We start from the raw sequence: 13030 nt of genomic DNA, 5'->3' as shown, positions 1-13030 counted from the left end.
GAATTACAAAAACGCATTTATTTTTGCACTAAGTTACCTATGTTTTAGCATGTCGTGAATTTGGCGTTCCTAGTATGTAACTATGTAGGTAGACTGACTGACCGACCTTCTTGTCCAACAACCAACTTACTCTTATGAATTTCCACAAATTAAATTAATACAATTATTATCTCTCATTATGAAACAATCCGCCTCTTCATCATGAAGATGAAAGCCCTTTCCTTCTTCTGCGTGCGCCTATGAGTATTAAATGAATTGAATCCATAGCTTATTTTTCTTTCTAAGTTTTGGTTCATTGCCAGACGTTGTTAGCTTGTGTCTTTTTTTTTTACATGTATTTACTTACATATGTTTTAAATGAATATATATGTATAGGTAATAGTTATGAAAAAAAGAAAGATAGCTTTTGTATTTGAGTATGTCTTTTAAATTAAAGCGGCAGAAGCGGCAGGAGATTGTAAATACTTTTCTATTATTTTTATATACAACATATCTACCTAGTGAGTTACTTGTTCCTAATACATCAATTGCTTGCTCTCTTTAAGGCATATGTGCTGTTTTCTTGTCATTTTGACACTGCACATAAGCACTAAGAAATATTACGACTCAGTGAAATGATGTTGTTATGGCGAGTTCCTCTTCTCCGAATAGAATAAGGAGTAGATCTGGATCTAATAAGTTTAGAGATGCTTTAGATTTACCAAAAAGGAGAGAAAGCAGTAACAAATCTCCAGTTCATCTCTATAGAAATGAAGGTCCTGCTGGTTCCTCTTCTTTAACTCGCATTGCATCAAGGGCTAGTGATATTCAATCATATGCCTCTAAATATATCGATACTCTTCGATCTTGGAGGAAAACGCCCCCACCTCTACCAACAGTTCTTCCTCGCTCATCCACTCGAGAGGAAGGATATTGTAGCCAGATTGGTTGTACTCAAGATCACAGGTGGTTTGCCATCCATTAATACTTTATGTAGATCATCCAATATGTACTCATAAATTAAATTGATATAGGAATATGTACCTATATTTTAGATATTATGTACATACATATTAATTAAGATTTTTTTTTTTTTCAGATGGTTTCGGCATATAACTGAAGCAAGTAACGCTTATCGAGCCAGGGATAACCGAAGAAATTTTAGAACCACTGGAGGGATATCTCCACTCCCTGACACTGGGAGTAACAATAATAATAGAGAAACATCCTCAACGAATGGATTGACTTCTTCAACTTCAGTTGATAACACTAGAAAAGATAGTTCTTCTCTTCTTGGAGTTAAAGGAATTCTTCCAGCAGGACGATCCCATTCCTTCCACGAGTCTTCCTCATCCAGTCGCGAATCTCCTCCCGAAAGGCAACCCTCGTCACCTCCTGAAGATATAACTAAAGGTATGTTAAGGATCTTGGTGTACAACGAGCAATAGGTACAAGGGTCAATTTCCCATTTTCTCATTGTAGGGGATTGTTCAGTCAATGAAGGTGCTGGTGGGGGTAGTGGATCCACAACTCCTAGGAAACGACTCCAAAGAGTTGAAATCTTAAAAATTGCTGAGCCAAGTCCTCTTATCGACCCATCCCAGGTTGTTGTTACTCAAGGAGAGATCCTTGTTGCTGATCCTGTATTAACACCCATTGGTAAATATGACTTTCTTATATTTTGATCCTTATATCATTCTTATGTCGGTTGTTTATTTTTACAGAAAAATTACGACGTAAAGATTTAGAAATTTCTAAAGCATTACTCGAAAAACAACGCATTATAGCAGATATTTTTCAAATACCAACAGACGATTTCGATGCCATTGCTGATATTGCTTCTCAACCCAGTCAAAATAAAGATGCAAGAGAAGTTTTGTTGGCTGCTTTAGCTCAAGGTAAATATTATTGTTAATGAGTTACTTGTTGTTTTTCATTACCTAATATATTCATTCTTTTTTACTTATAGCAAATAGCTTATCCGAGTTACTGAATGAAAGCTTAAATTTGACAGAAGAGGATACAATTGCAGCATCGTCGTCTTCATCAAGCAATTCAAAGTCATATCAAGCTAATCGAAATTTACCTTTCTTCCAAAAGGCAATTCAAAAGTCCTCCAATATCAATGAGTTTTTGACATCATTACTTGTAAATTCTTGTACATACATTTGTTACTAGTCCAAGTTTAACGTAGTCTTTCATTTGATTCCTTAGGCAATATTTCAAATGCGAGAAGAAGAGCGAGATCGCTCACGCCATTGTCTTCAACGTTATCAAGATCAAATTGATGTTTACTTATCAGATTCAACTACGTGTCCAGTTGTTCGTCCAGTAAGCTTTATTTCCGTTGAAGAAAATTCATCTGGCATTCAGGACAGTGAAGAAGATGAGGAAAAGAGAGCTGAAAAATCACAATCGACAAATCAATCCGGTAAAATAACTAAATTTTGGATAAGTGATGATTATATATTTATATGCATCCTATTTTAGTGTCTTTAGATATAGCGGCAAACGTAGAAGGTGTTCTTGTTAGTGAATCCAGTAATCCGAATTCTGGAGAAAGAGCTCTACTTGAGGATAGTATTGATAGAAAATTCCAAATAGAGGAAGAGGAGGCAGAGGGGGGAAACGAAAGTGATGGATCTTTGAGCCCCCAGGAAGGAGAAGGAGTACGATTACTACCTGAAACGGTAATTGGGCGACTCATTTTGAGATATAATTTATAGGATCTCTGGTAACTAATTATACATTGATTTCTTCTTCTAGAATGACGTTGTCATAAAGACTGAAGACGAAGATCATACCAAATGTTTGACGAATCCAGCTATGGAAGAAACTTCTTCGTCAACAGGTGATAGTCCCAAAAATGAGACGGAGCAATCTGATGAACCGTGAAGCTGCTTGTTTAAAGATGCTGGACATCATATCGTGATCATTATATTATTATCATCATCATCATTATCCCTTTTATTCAACATTTCAGAAGAAGATATAAAAAATATTTTAATTATTTTGAAGAAGAAGATGAAAAAGTGTAATACAACATAATTCCTTTTTTTAAAGCAAATTATTGTTTTATTTCTGGCAATTTTAATTCAACATTCCATTTACTACGAAATGGCATCTTACAAACAAATCAATTTTTAACTACATACTTTTAATATTATTATTATATTGATGAGTGCTGAGTCTCTGCTTCACTACTACATATTGTGCCACCGCCATTATCATTAAAGATGATGAGGATTCATCCCATTCTCTCTCTCTCCCCCTTTCAATACAATTCCCGGTACCCTCCCCAGTCCCCAAATAATGATATCCCCTTATTATTATCAAATTTTTATCCGTTTATGGAGGATAATAATTACAAAAAGAAGATATACTAAATATATATATTTTTTGGAAAAAAGCAAAGCAAACAAATTATTATTATTATTATTATTATATATTCTGAAGAGTTTTCTAATTATATGTATTTTTCTTTATATAATTATTCCACGCTGAGTTGTTAATTATTTATGTAAATAGTGAATTTCTAATTTTTCCGATTCCAGTTTTTGTGTAAACAATCGCTTTTTTAAAAAAGAAAAAAATAGGATAGAAGAAGAAAGTCTTTTTAACTTAATATCATAGGCTGTATCATGTTTATTTTCTATGAAGGAATCATCACACATAGGCCATAAGCTGGCTGACGTCCTCATTAAATCCTTAATACAATTTCTTATCCTTCTTCCATTCTTGCCTCTTCAATAATGAATAAATAAGCGAAAAATTTCGATATCATGTGTGTACACTAATATTATAAACAGAAAATTCCTTCTTTAGCTATCTCTTCTATAAATGTTTATATTTTTGAAATACCTATACATCCAAGTCAATATTAGTTAGTGATAATTGATGAATAACTTCTATGACTCAGAACGCTAGTTTTATCGTCTTCTATAGAGCCGTCTCTATGCTTCCTGCTAATACAATGTTACTAAGAGTTGTATATTTCTAAATATTCCTGATAGACTCTTGAGGATTTATTTTTTATAATTTATAGGGTAACCAACAGTCCTCTTTTCCATCTTGTCCCTTTTGTTTGTTGGGACAATGGCTTATGTTAAAAATTGACTTAAATCTATATCAGGGAGTACTGTATACATGGAGAGTGCACTTCTTTTCAGAAAATACATAAGTTGACATTAGCAATCATCTTTAGTATATCTACGTGTAATCTTTTATCAAACAAGTGCCACCCATGTATTTTCTGAAAAGAATTGCACTCTCCATGTATATGTATAGTGCAACGTTTATATGAACACCATAAGGGCATTTTTGTTTGTATCTTAGGACTGCGTATATTAGTGACGGGACGATTAATCGGAGTCGGGTGCTTTTTCTGGAATCGGCACCTGTAAAATAATGTTTAAATTCTGGTTCTTATGTATTGTTATTTATTAATGGTATTGAACTGTTAATTACTTTTCTAAGTTTTGAAAAAAAAATTATAAAATATATCCGTCAAGAAACAAAAACGAAAATTTGAATTTATTATTTTATAAAATATCAAAATAAAATAATGTCTCATAAAAATGCTCGAAAACTGAGAGGAAACAAATTGAACGTTAACTATATTTGGGAATAAATAGACACTATTGAACCTCTGCTCGAGACGTATCACGAGATTTTTCAACTTTTGAAAATTTATCTTTGATTGACGTGACGAAGATAGAGGTTCACTATTCAAATCATGCTTCTTACTTTTTGCATGATCCTTTATATGAGAGAGTTTACCTCTAATTGTTATTTTGCAATATTTACAATAGACTTTTTTTCATCAGTAGTAATTTGAACAATCCTGTCTTTAGATACATCCTCACTGACCCACTCTGTTCTAAACTTTAGCTTGTATGAGATTGTCTTTGACATCTTTATTTTTTTTTATGAAAAATTCCTAGCATTGAACATTAATGAAGAAATAAGAAAATTGAATATAGAAAGTTTAAATAGGATTTGTAAAAAAATGATGTTCCCACGCCTAGCAAAAGAACAAATATATATATGGAGTACTTTTAACTCATAACCATTCCACTTTAAAAATAAAAGGAAGGCGATAAACTTTCCCAAGGCAAATTTTCTTATTGCCAGCTTTCCTGACACGGTCTCTGACGCTAAAAGAAGAGGAAGAAAAGGATAAGGAACAAGTAAAGAAGATAAGATTATTGATTTCTCCATTAAATACCCATTAACAAAAAAATAAAATGAAAAGTTTGAATGTTTCACAACACAAGAAGTTAACATTAGATGACATTCAAAAGAAGCGCAAAATATGGACCATTAATGACTCAAGAGCTAAAGAATATCATTATCTAATTGGTGAAATGATTTCAATCGATTTACAACCGTTTTCACTTGTTGAAGATCTAGGATTCAATAGGTTTTTAAAGAATACTTGTCCAAATTATAGAGTACCTTCAAGAAAAGATATTAAAGACAACATCTTAACGGATATTCATCAGAAATTAAATAAACAATAGCACAAAATTCATGTTATTCACAAGTGATGGTTAGACTGCCAGTACTGCAAATACCTCATTTTTAAGTTTAACAGGACATTGGATGGATGACAACATTGACTAAAAAACTTTTATTCTTCGAGTTGTTCAATTTCCATCAGTGCTTACAGCAGCAAACATAAGTAAATACTTAGAAGATACGATGACAGAATTTAACATTTCTTTTGGGAAAATACATCCTGTAGTAAGAGACAATGCTGCTAATATGGTAGCAGAGGTTGCTCAAGCAGGTTTGAATTATTTGCCTTGTTTTATCCATACATTACAGCTAGTTATTAATTATGCTATTTTTGAACAGAGCTGTGTAAAATACTTACTATCAACATTTAAACAGATTGTTCGTTACTTTAACCATTCACCATCTGCTGTCGTCAAATATAAAGAATATGAACAAAAGTTCAACTTGCCACTTCACAACTTCATTCAAGATGTATCTACTCGGTGGAATTGCCATAATTATCTTCTAGAGAGGATTCAAGAGCAGAAAACTGCAATCATAGCTTATTGCAGTGACAATGTTAAGCCATCTTGTTTAGAAAACAACAAATGGAAAATACTAGAAAATGTGTCGAAGCCTTTCATAGACTGACCAAATATTCTGAGTGCTCACAATGCAACTGTTTCAATTATTATCATTCCTAATATTAAAGCAATTTGTCATTTCTTTGAAAAAGGTCTAGAAAATGGTATCTTTGCTGGGCTTGAATCTACATTATTTGAATGGAAAGCCTCAATTAAAAGAAGATTTTATTACCATTCCAATGATAAAAATTTAATTATTGCTACATATCCACGATATAAATGTTCATTTCTTGATGACAGATATAACAACCAATAGTGTGACGACATTATTCGGCAGTGGATGGTCCAACATGGTTTATCCTCCAGGAATAAGGATCTTTATATTGGGCAAATAGATATTTCTGTAAGCTCAATAACTTCCAATCACTCTACTTATGATGACAGCAATAAAGAGGGGAATTTAAATATTACCTTCTCTTCATGCTTCGCAGAAATTAAAGAAAAGTATTCTCAAAGAGATGAAAAAGAAAATCAGACTTCCAATCAAATGAAAAAAACTTCTTCAACTCGAGAGTTTGAGAAAATCAATGCAGAAATAAAGTTTGAGATTGACAAATACAAAGCATCAAGATTGATCAAAAATGAAAATAATCCTCTAGAGTGGTGGAAAATTAATCAATCAAGTTTCCTACACATGGCCTTCCTAGTAAAAAAGTATCTCTGCGCATCACCTTCTTCAGTGGAGAGTGAAAGGCAAAAGAAATAGACTGACTGCTGATACGGGAGAGATGTTAATATTCTACATTATAATTCGAGGGTATTAGGCTTGAAGTATAATTTATAAGGTGTTTTTTTAAGTTTCAGTTAGCTAATTAAAAATGGAATAAATCCATTTTTAATTATAGTTTTATTGGATATAGTAGCGAGTTAAATTTGGTTTATTTATGTATTTTTATTTCCAATTAAAATTGGACAGAAAAGAAATATATATTAGTTTATTTTATCATAATCTATTTTGAATTGTAATCATGTTAAACTGTGATTCTCAGAAATTTACAGCAAAATGGTATTTTCTAACTATTATTTAAAATATTAAAGAATTGGCATCTGTAATTTTCACTTGAATCGTATCAGAATCGGGATTTATTTTAGGAATCGTCCTATCACTAGCGTATATACTTGATCTAAGAAATAACAATCTAATCGAACGTGCGGGCAATATTAAAAAAGAAAGAAAAGAGTATATATATGTTTAGAGTTATATAAACATGTTACATGAATGAGATCTCACAGAAGCTTAGGCGTACTCTATAGAGTTGTTTAAAATATGAGTGAAAGACTTTTTTTTTAATAACGAACGTGTGTAGCTTAAGCTTATATTCGAAAAGAAAAAGAAAGTACATGATATATAATAACCAAAGTGACTTTAAATGTGGTTTAGCAACAAATGGAACTAGGAAAACTGCCCGTATTTTGATTATACACATTCTAAATTCGTTTAATATTATTTATGACAAATATCACAACATATAGGGTTGAATACTCTCCCCTCATACTCTGGTGTTAGAGGGGTTCTTTGGATGTATTGGGGGTGGTTTTAACAATCCCACACTACCCCTGGCCATTGGCCAATCCGAGGGGGGAGAGTATTCAACCCTATTTTAATAGGCCCTTAGCTACTTAATTCTCCCTCCCTTTACCAAACCTCTCGATCCATTTATTAGAAGATTTGATTGAATTTCAAAAAATAAAATGAAATTGTATTGCAATAATATTACTCACATTTGAATGTACTCCCTCGGGGGATTGAACAAACAAATATGGTAAGATATTTGTCATAAATAATATCAAACGAATTTATAATGTGTTATTATTCATCATGAAGTTTGATCAAAATACGGGCAATTTTCTCCCTGGTAATTTTCCTACATGGCAATCTTCCACTGGCAATTTTCCCCAGGGCAGTTTTCCGCGCACGCAACAAACGTATGTACGTTTAGCTCCTCTATTTTTGTAAGCTGCTATCGTTATTCTTGAGGAGATAAATATTGAGTAACTATGGTGAGTGAGCTAATGAAAAACGTAGAGTAAAAGTGAGGATTTCTTGGGGAGTTATCTTTTAAGCAAGGTTTGCCTGTTAGTCGACGCCTAATAATTACGAGAAATTGCTGATACTACCGCTAGTATGAAAATAATTCCCTACATATGAAAAGACCAAAATATCCTTAATATTACATATTTTCTCCTTCTAAAGGCGGGGGGGTTACCACATCTATCGTGCGTGTACACGTCTAAGTAAATATAAATCTTATGATTTTTTTAACCGGCCCGGTTTTTTAAATTCTCATGTGGGATCATAAAAGACGGAGCGTAACCCTGAGGGTTTGTTGCAAAAATAGAATTGTAAGTTCTTGTTGGAGAATGGGGGAGCAACATTAGAGTAATTTCTACCTATTTCCTTCTCCTCCTCTCTCTTGTCACAGCTGATCTCCTCCAAAACATTCCTCGAATTGTAGGGGCTATCATGATGATTTTCGTGTTTTTTTTAATACCCACTATACACACGATTTACATGATATATATATATTTATGATAAAAGGAAGTTTTTTGTGAGAGCAACCCTTCTCCCCATATTATTTATTTATTAATTATATGGACTCATACATTTTCAGTTCATGTTCAGAAAAAAGTACAACTTTTGACCCCCCTGTCTGTGTTTGTCCAAAACTTGATAGCCCCGTCCTTAAGTTTTAGAGATCCTGTATGTATTTGTAAATCAAATATATTGGTTATCTTGAAGACCACTGATTTGGGGCTTCCGCAAGATTATATATGTATTTACTTCATATAGAAAAGGTTTTGTGAATCAGTGTAAAGGAGTGCGAAATATCACATACCCCCTCATTCATAAAATATTTAAATCTGTACCCTCCTCTCCCCCCTCGTCCACTGGAAGCCATAAATGTATAACGCCGATGTATTATATATTCACTTAGACGTGTAAACGCACGATAGTTGTGGTAGACCGACTTTAGCCATGGAATTAAAATATGGTCACCTTACATTTATTATACTATACAACAGCATTTACAGTCGCCAGCTAGACCCCTGATATACTATTGTTTTTAATACGTCGTTATCTTTATTGAATCACACAAACTTTTTTCGAAACAGAAAGAAGGCCCAAAATCTGTGGGTAGTTGGTATGATTGACTGATTTGGCTATTTCTTTTTAAAGTCCTCCCAGACTATCATTATCATATTATTTCTCTATAATTTTTAAAATTATATAATATTTAATAATATACATGTTACGGGCAATGTGCAAAATGCCCGGGTAATCCCTAAAATTTCCAATAGAGTGGTCAATGGTCTTTTTAACTTCATTTACATTGTCAGGTGAAATGATTATGGGTAATTTGATTCATAAACAATTCTTTGCTAAGCAATTTGAACATTAAGGATTTGATCATGATAAATTTCATTACAAGTAATTTGATACTCTAGTTTATTTTCGTTGAAATTCTTATTGTATTGACATAATCAAACTATTATATGATTAGAAATTGTTAAGAGCATTTTATTTTGCAAAATATATCTCATCCAACAGGTTGTGCAGTTGGTCAGCTGGTCCCTAAGGGAGATCAACATCTATCACCGCCACTATCCTGAGTATCAAGGACCCCTTCTAATATCCTATGATACACCTTGGGCCACTGGTCCCAGCGCCATCGCTTCCCTGAACATTAAAGATCTCTTTGATATTTATGTGTTGGCAAGGTAACACTGTGTTAAGCATTAAAACAACAAAATAGATTATTCATCCGGCCTTTAGAAACTTTTAAAAAAAAATCATGTTTTTAGAGTAATGAATATTTAGTATTATATTAGTATTGATTACAGATTTATATTTAATTAACTTATTTATATTTAATTTTAGAACTTTTTTACGGAATCTTGCATTGTTTATTTATTAAATATTCAAAAAGAAAATTAAAAGTGAAACTAAAAGAAAATTATAATCAAAGTCGACCTTTTTTGGACAGCAAATCTTTGTAATATAAGGTTAATTCTTTATTTTTAGCTATAATATAAAACAATTGAAAAAAAATATTAGTTTCCAAATTTGATACTTCATTCTATCCGTCTTTTTATATGATCCTTCTTTTTTTGGGAGGGGGGATTGTAATCAAGATAAGATATGAAATCCCATATCTTTATCAGTTGATTATGAACTTTATTTTCATTCACATTCAAAACATTTACGTCGAAATGTGTCTCTGAATTGAGATTTACTCTAAAAACTTGATTTTACAACAAAGGCTTTAAAAAACAAAAATTATTAATATCTCTATATATGATTCTATCGATCATTCTTCAAGAATGAGGCATGAGTGTTGCCTACTTATATTTGTATGTTAACAAAACACCAAAGAGTGGCACTCTCTTCTGGTAAAAAAAATACAAATCTCTGTTGTATGATAATATAAAAAAATATATGTATGTTACTGTGAAGGACTGTCTCAAAGTATATGAATATAATTGTTATGTATTAAGGTGAGACGTAAAATAGATCGTCGCCAAATTATGAATAAATAGGGAATTGAGAAGGAATATGTAGAAAAAAGGTACATTCACGAGATCAGAGCAATTCAGTACTAAAAGGTAAAAGAATACGTACGTATATAAAAATATAAAACTAAGTTCGTTTATAAAACAAGAAAATCTAAAAACGGGATAATCAACGCAACCATCTAATCAGGGTAATAAATATAAAATATATGACAAGAATATAATCCGAACTGAGATAAATATTCGATTGCAAGTCAATTATCAGTTCTTATACTATTTGAAGTTGCACAAGCTCCAATTACGCAACCTGTCGTGGTGATAAATATCAATTTTTATGACAGATTCCTATTGATAAGCTCATATGATCTTTGTCCAAATATAAAACAGTAAACGTTTGTCGTTGTTGTGGTTTTTTAACAACATGACGTGGTGTTTTATTTAACTCTTCCATTTTGGGTAAGGATTTTAAATCCCCAAAATTGTTTTTGAGGCGAAAATGATGGATAGTATAAGAACTCATTGATTTAGTATTTGTAAATTCAAAATTGTATTTGGTGCAGCAGATAAATAAATTAAAAAAGAGTTCTCTTTTTAATTTATTTACCTTACGCTACCAAACTACAGACTGTCACACCACCTTGCAGATCATATATTTTTTTATAAATAATGATGCATATCCGTTTAATACAGGGGCGTCCAAAGAGGTGGGGCTCTAGCCCCTCCGCCCCCAAATAAGGACTTTTTCCTCTTTACTAAAAAATTTAATATTTCATATTGAATTTAATTTTTCTAATTTTTTTCCAAAAAATTTAATTTTCTATTATAAGTTATCGATTTTTGAAATTTTTCTCCAAAAAATTTTATATTTTAAATTTTTTTGTGAACAGCTGCCGGTTTTTAAAAAAAAAATCAAAAAAATTTTTATTTTAAATTTCATGATTTATTTTCATGTTAAACACTATGATTTAACAATAATATTAAAAAAATTGATATTTTTTTCTTCCTTCCCTATACTTTCGTCTACATAGCTAGATGTCAGTGAATACAAATTACTTTAAAATATTGGTATATTAAGTAGCTGTAAGTACATGTAAATCAAACATCATGTTTTTTTTTCAGAATTATAAAAATTGTCATTGAGACTTCTTTAATGAGATTTTTTGTTATTTTAAAGCAAGCGCAATTTTTTACGTACACACACACTTAAATATGTTCGTACTTCGTAGTATTCGTCATAAAATTTTATTTGTTCAAATCCTTCCGACATATAATACTTACATAGAACCATGAATAAGATATTTTTAGTTTGTATCCTCTTCGGCCTACAAAGTCTATCATTTGTTGTTTCGAAATATTCAGGTAACGATGGATTATAAATTCTTACTACTCAAATAGCGTTGTATGAACATAGGTCTTTACAAGATATCCTCAAGAGTACCCAATCGCGGATACAAAGACAAGGAATCCTCACCATGGAGATTTCAATATCCACCTTTTTCTAATACATCACTACCACCTTTAAAAGTGAGTAAATTGTACGCCCTTTCGACATCAATCACATTATAACTACATCGCTTTACAGAAAAGGAAACCCAGGCCCATTCGTCTTCACCGCCATGATGAATTCCTCCCTCATCTCATTCAAAACTTTGAATCCATCCATGACTTGAATCGGCTACAACTCTCAGGAGAAAAAAACCCGGGAGGTCATATCCAAAAAAACATTCCCACAGAACCCATTCCATGGAAATATGTTGCTCCTAGGATAGGATTTTAATATGAAAAGACTTTGATGTTTACAATGCATAGAGAGCTACCATCTTATTGAGTTACTTAACAGATGTAAATTATCATGAGATATGGAATTGAATTCTAAGTGTGTAGTTCAGTAATTCCAACTTTGTATAAATAACATTAATTTTTAAAGTGATAAATCAATGACAAGAAAGAATTGATTTTTATTTAGAACAAAATGAATAAATAACTGTTTTTCACATTTATTAAATGATCCTACTTGATGTTTGGTATGATGCTTCATTTCATACTTTGTGTAGTTATTTATAGCTAAAAGTTTCGAAACAATGCTGGATGTAGGAATATATATGAACATAGTTCACATATAAATATATCTATAATATATTGATTAGTAAGTATCAAAATGAAAAATCATTTGTTGGAGTCATTCAATTTCTAAACTACATAAATAAATGGAATTAATAGCTGTTATTGCGGCGTCTAAAGGGATTTAATCATTGAGTGATGAAGCTAAAAATGTTTTCATTTATCTATTACAAAAACTCATCCATCAATCAAAAATTGTTCTTGAAAACAATTTTGTGTAAATATTTTATTGTTCCTTCGTTAAGAGTTAAGTCATCAATAGTAACTTGGTTGAG

General features: G+C 31.7%; 1 protein-coding gene and 1 long non-coding RNA gene across 32 annotated transcripts in view; both read left to right on the top strand.

Annotated features, from left to right (window-relative positions):
• Window positions 1-3532, top strand: part of LOC121118915 (uncharacterized) — a 105642-nt gene extending 102110 nt beyond the window's left edge. For 25 of the 30 annotated variants that reach the window (XM_071888592.1, XM_040713509.2, XM_071888590.1 and 22 more), the window contains 7 exons: window positions 1079-1392; window positions 1462-1638; window positions 1704-1877; window positions 1949-2127; window positions 2194-2410; window positions 2470-2669; window positions 2746-3532. Coding sequence is in view for 19 of the 30 variants with exons in the window: in XM_071888597.1 (XP_071744698.1) it covers window positions 1079-1392; window positions 1462-1638; window positions 1704-1877; window positions 1949-2127; window positions 2194-2410; window positions 2470-2669; window positions 2746-2874 (1390 nt within the window). In the remaining 11 variants the exon portion in view is untranslated. The remainder of the gene's footprint in view (window positions 1-1078; window positions 1393-1461; window positions 1639-1703; window positions 1878-1948; window positions 2128-2193; window positions 2411-2469; window positions 2670-2745) is intronic. The other 5 variants (XM_040713508.2, XM_071888593.1, XM_071888591.1 and 2 more) reach the window with 2 other exon arrangements.
• A 6244-nt stretch (window positions 3533-9776) lies between these two features.
• LOC121118270 (uncharacterized) lies at window positions 9777-12652 on the top strand. 2 transcript variants are annotated; one of them, XR_011780187.1, is made up of 5 exons: window positions 9777-9842; window positions 11663-11714; window positions 11809-11993; window positions 12046-12158; window positions 12217-12652. It is a non-coding gene; the product is annotated as an uncharacterized lncRNA (long non-coding RNA). The 2 variants fall into 2 exon arrangements; XR_011780186.1 differs by having other exon boundaries at window positions 11663-11993.
• The last annotated feature ends 378 nt before the right edge of the window (window positions 12653-13030 follow it).

The sequence above is a fragment of the Lepeophtheirus salmonis genome, chromosome 5 (assembly GCF_016086655.4).
Source record: "Lepeophtheirus salmonis chromosome 5, UVic_Lsal_1.4, whole genome shotgun sequence".
In the NCBI taxonomy this organism is placed as follows: domain Eukaryota; kingdom Metazoa; phylum Arthropoda; class Copepoda; order Siphonostomatoida; family Caligidae; genus Lepeophtheirus; species Lepeophtheirus salmonis.
The sequence above is the reverse complement of the archived record's forward strand: the minus strand, read 5'-3'. Positions and strand labels throughout refer to the sequence as shown.